The sequence below is a fragment of the Mycetomoellerius zeteki genome, unplaced genomic scaffold, assembly GCF_001594055.1.
Source record: "Mycetomoellerius zeteki isolate Tzet28-1 unplaced genomic scaffold, Tzet1.0 scaffold95, whole genome shotgun sequence".
Classification (NCBI taxonomy): Eukaryota; Metazoa; Arthropoda; class Insecta; order Hymenoptera; family Formicidae; genus Mycetomoellerius; species Mycetomoellerius zeteki.
In genome coordinates, this window is record NW_017257990.1 from 386,259 (window position 1) to 396,805 (window position 10,547).

The window sequence follows — 10,547 nt, forward strand, 5'->3', positions numbered from 1 at the left end:
AACTATCCATTAGTACATTTATCTTATCAGCGTGTGTATCAATGTGGATTATTTTTATTAAAAAATACTTAATTTCATTCTTTTTATTGTTATTTTGGTTGTGTCATTTTGGTTCCTTGAAATTAATGCCTTTTAATTGTCATAAATTAAATGGATCTTATCATCAATAACTGTATTACAGATTTTGTCGTCGGATGGTTAATATCCTTTGCAATAATAAAAGTCTCGAAAGAAAGAAATATCGAATTACCTGTTTTCAGTTTTTAATTTGTTAATTTTTTAAATAGAGCAGTACAGTGTAAATAAAACAGCACAATAATAAAAACGTACATTTTGTTGATTTAGAATTAAAATATATATACCATGTATATAAAGACAGCGAGCTAAACCAATGTTAACGCGCGCGAGCAGTTCCCTTATTAAATACATTCTTTTCCAGCAACACTTGGAAATTTTAGAGATTTATACATCTGAAATTTTAATTATTTTAACAGTAAAATTGTTCGCGTTCAACAGAGAATAACACGATGTTTCGGCTCGCGTTGCCCTTATTATTCTGCATCTTTGACATCAAACCAAAGCGTTTCCGCCGTGTCTAACTTTTTGTAAAAAAACGTACGCAAACGTTATTTTGGTAATTAGTTTCCTCTGGAAAAGGTAGAGAAAGCGAGTCTCGCGTGCAAATCTCCTCGGATTTATTCACGCTCGGCGTTAGGTCAGAATCTACTCGCGTAACCACCACTGTTTCTGCACTCTCGAGTGTGCCGAGCTGCATTTGCACCTACTCGAAACACCCGAGTCTGTTACTTTACATGGGTGTTCGGGCCGAATTTGCGTATGTAAATGCAGCCTGTACGATGACGAGTCAGACGATAGGGTGGATGGTAAGCATCGTGCGATCTTTTCCGCCCTTCCTCCTTGCGCGCGATTGCGCGAAGATAACGTGAAGTCTAACTAGCAGTTAATCGGAACAAGACGGAACTTCCCTTCTCTCAAAAGGAATCTTGAGGGATCGAGAAGGCGGGCTTAATTAGGCGATCAAAAGTTATCCTACCCACTTCGGCGTATCTTAACACAATTAACAACGATTCTTCCCTCGCCTATAGATTCTGATCTTTATTTTAAAAATACACGTACCTTTACGCGCATAATTTTAATATTTATCATCATTAAGAAACTTTGATATTAAATTTCAGAGAAGATTACATTCTTATTCTCTTTGTAATTAACTTGAAAACGAGATACATTCTGAAATATCTTTCTTTACCTTCAAGAAAAATTTATCATAAAGGAGATTTAACCAATATATTCGCTAGAAAACAAATCACAAATTCTTTTAGAAATTATTAGATAAGCTTGAATAACCTTATTTATTATAATATACCTATCATAATTAAAATTTACCATAATTAAAATGAAATCCGGTTGCTTAAACTGAAAATTTGACAGTTGATTCAAGCAGTATGCTTATTAGAAAATGAACGAATCAAAATTTTTTTTAGAAATTACCATCATTAGAATGATTAATATTTTTTTTCCTGTTAAATATAATTCCTATCAATTATACTAGAATGTTTTATTGATATTGAATATTTTATTGATACTAAATTTAGTTAAGCCAACATAATTTTTTGGTAAAAATAACGTCTAGTGAGTATAACTAAAACTTTTATAGAATAAACCCAAAATACTAATCGAAACCTTAAAGTTGAGTCTATGAAATAGACTTCTAGCTATAAAATGTCAAGTCCAATTATGATCAGAAATTCTGTGCTCTCAACAAAATGACTACTTATATACATATATGTCTCGCTGAGATAATCAAAATATTTTTCTCGTGTTCAAAACGAGATTTTTCTCTTACTCCGATAAGCTTATGAAAATGTCTTTAATGAAATTTACGAAAACGGAACTTTCCTCACGAGGATCACGTGCTATACCTACTTAAACTCCTCAATAAATAATTTCCGGCAAACTTCGGGTGGCACGTATGTAAGAGCGTGAGAGTGCGAACTCCCGCGAGAGATAAGCCTTTCATCGTTAAATTTATCGGCATTCAAATAATTTATCATCCTTGACTAAGTATTTATTTCGCTCCCAACACAACACTTTCACCATTGTTTCATTTGCCGCGCGTCGTTCTTTCTCCTTCTCCTTCTTCATTCCCCCTTTCCTACTCTCTCCCTTCCTCTTCTCTGATTAATCTGTTTCATTATCTCCTAGCAAACTCCGCCAGCATACGGCTCAACTTTTTGTTATTAGCATTTAAGGCGAAGGCGTGACACTCTGCTTTGTAACGTACTCGTAAAGGTAGTAGTCGGATATAACATCCGACTGAACGACGAACAGGGTCGAAGTATAATAACAGCGTGGCGGAGATATGCATAGAAATATAGGGTGATTATAAAGTCCGGAGACGCGCGTCGAAAATTTATTCATGAGCCGAACGGTGATCAGTCTGATTTGTGAAGATACGTCTGCTCTGAGCATCGCATGTATTAATACAGCTGTCACATGACCTTTACATTTCTTTTTTTTCACATTCCTGCACGAGAGAATATAGGACAATCGAATATTTCGATTTCTTAATGAACTTTAAGTGAACTTCATTGTAACAGATTCTTAATTAAAAGCTGGTTAAATTATTCAGCTACTTAATATTAAATATATATATGAAAGATTGTAGAGAAAAAGAAGAATTAAGTCCTGTAAGACATTATTGAGAAGGACGTGACATTAAATGCAAATTTTGGGACGACCTGTATCAAGTTACTTGCATATTGCGCTGAATTATTTTTCTTTTTTATGTTTCTTGGTAATCATAGGTAACAGTGTCGACCGCGCTCCACGTGACAGTGATATTCGTGTCATCGTAGATACGCTTAGTTAATTCCGCGGCGTCAGTTTCCTGATGCTGTAAATCTGACAATACAGCTGGCAGACGTTACTCGACAGCGAACGTCATTCGTACCGGAGTCAGCTGACAGGTGGGACGAATGTGTGATTATAGATTCAAATATATCCTATATGCGGACACACGTCGAACGATGTACTAGTTATTACCGTTCACGCGCGACATTGATAGATTCACTTATCGGCGCATCGTCAATAACTTCAGTTCACTATGAGCTTTTAAAAGAGAAAAGCAAGAATTCTTTTAAAAACAATCCAAGAGAAGAGATAGAAATCCTCTTGTTAATCACGTATACCTTTACGTTCATTACATTTACATATTTTAATTTAATTATGCCTTATATCTCGAAACAATTAGAAGCAGTGGCGTACCTAACCTTAAGGGGCGGAGGGGGCAAAGACGGAAGGGGCGCCAATTATTGTGGAAAATATTCAATAAATAGAGATCAAATTCATAAATTCTAATTATTTTTATTCTATCAAATCTAATAACACTATTCTGTTCACTTTTTTCTATTTACTCTATTTATATATTCGATTATCGCTGAATAAAAACTTTATTTATATGAGATTTCCTATGTCTACCTTGACGGTACCCACGCGGTATATACAATATAGGTATATCATAAAGAAAGTAACGAAATTTTTCAAATATTTTGCACTTTCTTTGAAAATCACCCATATAAAAATATAACGAATCATTAATATGAATCATACGAAGTTTTGCACTCGTTCGGCCGTGGGGGTGACTGTCTTGTATGTGAATGGAGCGGAAGAGGCATTCGCCCCCCCCCCATGCCCCGCATAATTACGCCACTGATTAGAAGACTATATTTGCGAAGCTTTCAACAAATTAGTATGATGCGCTTACAAAAGTTCAGCTTGAAATAAGTCTTCATCTTTAACTGATGTATATATATAAAATATTTTCTTTTTTTATATTAAGTAATTTTCTCAACTGTAATTTTTAAAGATTTATCGCCAAAACTTTGAACAACTCTAAAAAGTTAAATTTTCAGAAAACAAAAAACTTCTCATCTTCAATCTATTTACTGCATAAATATGATAATTTTTTCCGAATATATAATACACTAAGAAAAAATGTACTAAATATTAATAAATATTTATTTGAACAATACCAACTAAACATTTACAGTAAATAAATGTTTACTTAATAAAAAATGATAATTAAATCAAATTAATAGTTTTTATATTAAATAAACATATCTTTATGTTTGACAAATATTTAGTTGATATTATTCAAAGAAATGATTTATTAAAATTTAATATATTTTTGTCCAGTGTAGATATAAGAACAAAGTTTTAAGTTTTGTCACTAAAAAGATAAGACACTCGATTTCTTGCGGAAATTTTGTATTTATTACCTATTTATTATATAATATTTTATCATATTAACATTTTACATTTATATTTCTTTATATAATAAATGATAAAGAGAAGCAGAAAATATTATTTTTTTTAAATATAAAACAATAATCTTTTTATTTTTTATTTACAAAATTTTATAAATTGCCTGTCACAAAAATATCCTTGGCAAATATTAAATTCTTATATTTTTTGTTTGATTCTTGCCGGAACAAAGTTATTCACGATGGGACGACAGAACAGTTTGGTGCTAAAATCCAAATTTAAAAAATGGACTTATTTGGTTTTTATGAGAAAAATTCAATTACATTGCGTTATATATTATATTTCCATCAAGTAAAAATTCAGTGTTATATTAAAGAAAAAAAGCAGAGAATGTCTATAATTTCTTTCAAAACTTAATTTGCCCTGAATCTGTATGTTTCATAAGAATCTGCTTGTGATTATCAAGATTAACCACTCTAGCGAAAATCCAACGCTTGCAACATTCCGTGAAATTTATTCTCGTGGTAATACATCCCGTCATGTAACCAGGACCGACCTAGGGGATGACACGTTACACGGATCCGCCGATAGACGACGAGTGCTCGGGCTGGGATCCCACGGGGACTTACGAGACAAATCCCTCGTCGCATCCGCCGAGCGGATGGATGACGTCGATAGCCCGAATTCCGCTCGCAAAGGGCTGTCGCCAGCCGTCGATAAAAAAAAATCGATCGGACAGAGCGACGCCGACGCCGACGCCGGACAACCGATTGAAAAATGGAGAGGACGAAGGACTCCAGCAATAAACACGGTTAGACAACGAGCCACTCCAAATTCCCGACATTCACCGCGTTGTCGCAGTCTGTTATTGATGTCACGTGGATTGGTCCTGCCACCCTAGTATCAACTACATCAATATCAGTCATTGTGAGAAATATTCTGTATCATTTCGGGTGTCATCCGTAACCGTCGGAGAAGCGTGGCTGCAATTCTCCTCACACACAAGAGCGAACCTTCGTGATAGTAGATAAGTAATAGTAGAAGCGGGTGGGGCTGTATCAATTCCTAAATGTTACCCCTAGATCTAAAGAGTTCCTTCGTGACTCGCACCAGATTCCAGCTTAGTATTATGGACCGAACTTTATGAGACTTCTGAACCTTCCTTTCCTTCAAATTTTTAGGCTTAATCCAGGAATAATCGCTTATTGTCAGAGTGTTTTTATACTCCAACTAACGACGAGAAAATGTGAATTGTTATAAAATGGATATTATTTTTTTCTTTTTGGACATATTTTCTTTTATTTTCGATAACTGTTCTTTACAAATTTTTAAATGCGCGTCTTCTTACTTACAAAGGAAGTTCGACGAGTGTAAAATTAAAAAAATCTAAAACTTTGCATAAGTTTAGAGTAGGTAGATTAGACGTTTTAGATTTAATTAACGTTCACATGTTAAATAGGAGTACTGGTGATCTACAAAAATGATGAAAAATAACTCAAATTGAATATAATTTGACATTATAAATTTAAAAGTGTACGTGGGATAGAACATTCACAATACTAGAATATTTTCTTTAACCGTTCATTGCAAATCCGTGTGGTCACAAACCTTTCTTCAACACAAGACGATGGAAATAATGACGAATGATAATTGTTACATTGACATTATGACCACAGTTACGATCAAGGTTCGAGACAGTGAAATTCAAGTCCTTGAAGAGAAATTCTATTTAACCATGTCCGCCGCAAATTCGGATTACACTTGTAAGAGAAGCTTACAAGTGCTACGGTCGTATCGTCCAAGTTTCGCGAGAATGAGGGAAAGTAAAGGGAAGAAGGAATCGAGAATAGAAACTGGCTTTTCGATCGAAGCTTGACGAAGGGAGGCCGCTTACGCTGGGACTGTTCTCCAGTGCTGGTTCTCTCGCCCACCGGCTCCAGTCGGCCGTGTCGCACGTGTCGCAGCTTACCGGCAAGAAAAGCTCCAATTTAATTTCGCTCAACGCTCGAAGATGAGGTTATTAACCTTAAAGCTGCTGGCGCTTTGCGAGCTCATTTGTAGGCGAGTCGGGCGACGAGTGGCGTCGTGACGGAACTCACCGGGATCGTCGCTGCGTTAAATCGAGAGTCGTGACGACGCCAGGACTCCTCAGGATGATATCCTGATAAAGACACCTTTGTCCCTTTCCCTATTCTTCTAACCAGAACCATAGAAAATGTGCTTCGAAAATATCCTCTCGTTAAGGCTCCTAAGTAGTCACCACAGCCATATTGAATCGTGACGTCAGAAGCGAGAAATGACACGTTAATTTATGTTGCATGCCATTTGTAAATAAAGACAATTTAGATAAAACAAAATGATGATATTGCTTTAAAATATTTGTAAAATTCGACGAAAACTATGCTTATCCCCCCTGACAGTCAGTGAATAATCGTAAAAAGTGATAAAAGGCACATGAGGTGCTTTTATTCAATGTGCATGCGTACTTTCTAAATCTGAATCAGTGGATAATCACTGATATCAGTGCCAAATATGCTACTGGTAATCAGTGATTGAAATGTGAGATCCCTAACCTAGTTGATCTTTATTATGTGATCTAACTAACCTTATTTTAGTGCATAAATTCAATGAATATGGTATTGAAAGATTGAAATTAACATGCAAATATCAAAATATTTTAGTTATATAAACATTCAAATATTTTTCCTTTTTTAATTGAACTTTACTGATTATCAATGCCAAGTGGGTAATTATAGTGACTATCCATTGATTCAGATTTAGAGAGTAGTTTATTTTCACTTATACGTGCCTTTCATCACTTTTTACGATTATTTACTGACTGTCAGGGGGGATAAGTATAGTTTTCGTCGATTTTGACAAATGTTTTTAAAACAATATCATCATTTTGTTTTATCCAAATTGTCTTTATTTACAAATGGCATGCAACATAAATTAACGTGTGATTTCTCACTTCTGACGTCACGATTCAATATGTCTGTGACTACTCAGAAGCCTTAAGGCTGTCGATAGTGTCGACAGATCTCGCATGAAAGGACGCAAAAACGAAACAAATTTCGAACACTGCCGGAAAAAGAGATACGATATTTTTGACATCTAGATGCTTAAAATAAATGTGTGCACTTAATTCCCGCAAGCTATTAAAAAAAAGTACAGTTACCTACAATTATCTATAACATAAGATGTAGAAAACAAAAATGAAAAGAAAAAGAGAGAAACAGAATCAAAATCGTCATTCATTAGACTCTATAGGATCACAACTTCTAAAAACATACAAATATTATAAAAAAAAAGAACAGTACAATTGCTACAATTATAACATAAGATATAATAAGCAAATTGATGCCAGAGAAAAAGAGAGAAAAAGAGAGAGAGAGAGAGAGAGAGAGAGAGAGAAAGAAAGAGAAAGAAAGACACGAGAGTAAAGTGTTAACAGTATTCTCTTCGCTCTCCCGTTCTCGCGTAATTACCATGTAGCGAAGGAAGGAAATTTCAATTAACAAAGAATAATTGAGGAGACACACTGACAAAGTCAGCGCACCAATCACATCGACTCGTATCGGAAAGAACCTATAAGGATCAAAAAACATGTGCATTATTACTTTTTACATTATTATTTAATAGATATGTAATGATCATGCATAACCTAAATGTGCCGGATGTAAAAGTTTCCTGAAAATACTTCGCGCGAGCGAATTTCGCGAAAACATAAAGACGGAAAAAGCAATCTCGACTATTGTTACCGAAAAAACGCGTCACAACCACGGTGCGTGCGTGCGTGCGTGCGTGCGTGCGTGCGTGCGTGCGTGTAAGAGAGAGAGAGAGAGAGAGAGAGAGAGAGTCCGATGTTTAATAAATGTGTAATTCTTTTGAAGTACGATTCACGCGACTTTTGTGGCTGTGAGTTTTCTCCCCGATTGACACGACTCACCGCGAAATTATTTTAAATCCAACAATACATCCGGCAGGAATTGTGGCGGGCACGCAAGCTAGAATCCAGAAATCGCGTGACACAACGCTTTCCCGGATCCACAATCCTTTTTTTATTTGCTACCGCAATTACAATCACGGAATCGATTTTTGTTGTGCTCCACTTTATCTCGCTTGTACATTGCACTTACTTGGTGGGTGTCTTGCCATAGAAAATGGGGAGAGAAATGGAGAGAGAGAGAGAGAAAAAAAGGGAGGAAAACGAATTCTAGGAATTCTAGGAATCGCGCGTAAACGACCCACGAACAATTGCGTCCCGATGCAACGGCCTGCAGTTGCATACTCAATCGGCAACTCCTACTTTCGCGAGCCACCGACGATCCTTTCAATCTCAAAGAGTGGAAAGTTTCGCGCCAACAAGTAAAGGAAGAATCAAGTCGTTGGGTAGAGGGACGATCAGAAAGAAGAATCGAAGGAGCTATAGGAGAAAAGCAGAAGGGACGACTTTCAAAACTTTTCCCGTCCAATTGGTCTCGCGCGTTCCGCGCGTCTTCTCTCCATCTTTTTTTCAACCCGTATAATAAAGTCGCCCAAGGAATCCAGGATGCGAAAGTTGATCGGTCTCACTCTAAAAACCGACTCGGCTGACACGACGAGATTCGTAATTTTGTCTAACTGAAGAATTACTTAAAGGAAACACGCGTCGGTCCCTTCCTGTCGACTCCTTTCGCAGAATTCGCGCGAAGATTTTAACCTTTGAAGGGTTGCCATTGGGTATTGGAGGCTTATGTCCGAGTTTCTAGTTTGATCATTATTTTTATTATAAATAAATAATTGAAGAACTCTCAATAAGTTAACATGATATAGAACAATATAGAACAAAACGTTCATGTTTTTTAATAAAAAAAATGAAAATAAATTTGAACAATTTGTCAGTACCTGTAAGCAATGCTTATATAGAAAGAATTTTTTTTAGAATGGGTAGATAATATGTAGAGCAATGACAAATATTATACATATGTACATAATTTATATATTTTTTATTTATCAAAGTTGTTTTATTTCTTGATTCCTTAATCGTTTTTTATTTTATATTTTTGGATTATTTTTGTTTTGATCATTTTTATAAAGCACTTGATACACATTAATTTGTTTCTTTTTTCGTCCGGATTTTTTCTCCGGATCAGAATGATCGTCTAATTGTAAATCGCAACCCTATCTCAGAACCTCGAAAGTTTCGCGATCCGCGGAAGAAAGGGAGGGAAAAATTACAAAATCGATTAGAAAGATTGAGACGATTATAAAACTTGCTTGATTTGTGTTGATTTGGAGCCTTTTAATTTTGTTAAAAAAGCTACTTCATTAGCGAATTAATACGGCAAATGTGTACTTGACGAATATGTCCATTTATACTATTCGCATATCTCATATAAACTAATTTCAATTTTCAAATTGTCACGAATTACAAATCGCATATGGTCTGACGCAAGTTTAACAAATTCGCGAAGTTGTGCGAGAGATCGAGCGACCTCGAAAGGATTCTCCGTCTTCTCGTAATCACTGTATTGCATAATGAATTCCAATTAATCAACGCTCTTCGTAATTCCGCTATCGAGAACTTTAAATACCAGTCGTTAATTATATTTTTCATCTGTTTATTATATTTGTCTTCTTTCCAAAAAACTTAATGCAAAAATTGAAAACAATATAAGATTATGAACTCTGATACTATTTTAAATCTTAACGTGTACTATTTTACACTTGGAGAATTTCATAATTTACAAATTTCTCATACAGCGTGTTCTAGTTTAAATGTCAAAACTTGGGGAATGTGCAGGGAATTGATGTGAGAAAAAAAAGTTCTTTGAAGATGCTCGTTTTTGTTACGTTTTGGAGAAAATCGTAAAAAAAGACAAAACGTTATTTTCATTTTTATACTTATTCATTTTATTACTGAGACAACATAGACGTCCGCTACTTAACTTTTAGATAATATTATGCATATACTTATACAAAATGTACACAAATATACAAATACATAAGTATACAGATCCATCGCGATAATCCATTGTGAGCTGTTTTTTATCATACTTTATCATATGTATTTTGAAATGTGAGCAATAATTATATTTTAAAAATGTAATTAATAAAAATTGTAATTATGATTAATAAAAATTAATTAATTATTGAAATATTACATAATGTTGCAGCAATATATCTGTGGGATCGCCGGAATCGAGGACGGCGCTGAAATCGGTCTTACCGACGGTACGGCGCCAGAGGACACTGGAGGAGGGCGCTCCATACGGAGGGCG

The 10,547-nt window shown here is 35.1% G+C and overlaps 1 protein-coding gene across 1 annotated transcript in view; it reads left to right on the forward strand.

The window, feature by feature from the left end:
• The first annotated feature begins 10,433 nt into the window (after positions 1–10,433).
• LOC108730679 (glutamic acid-rich protein) overlaps positions 10,434–10,547 on the forward strand; it is a 1,061-nt gene continuing 947 nt past the window's right edge. The window contains exon 1 of the mRNA XM_018460525.1: positions 10,434–10,500. Within this exon, the coding sequence (XP_018316027.1) occupies positions 10,434–10,500 (67 nt within the window). The remainder of the gene's footprint in view (positions 10,501–10,547) is intronic.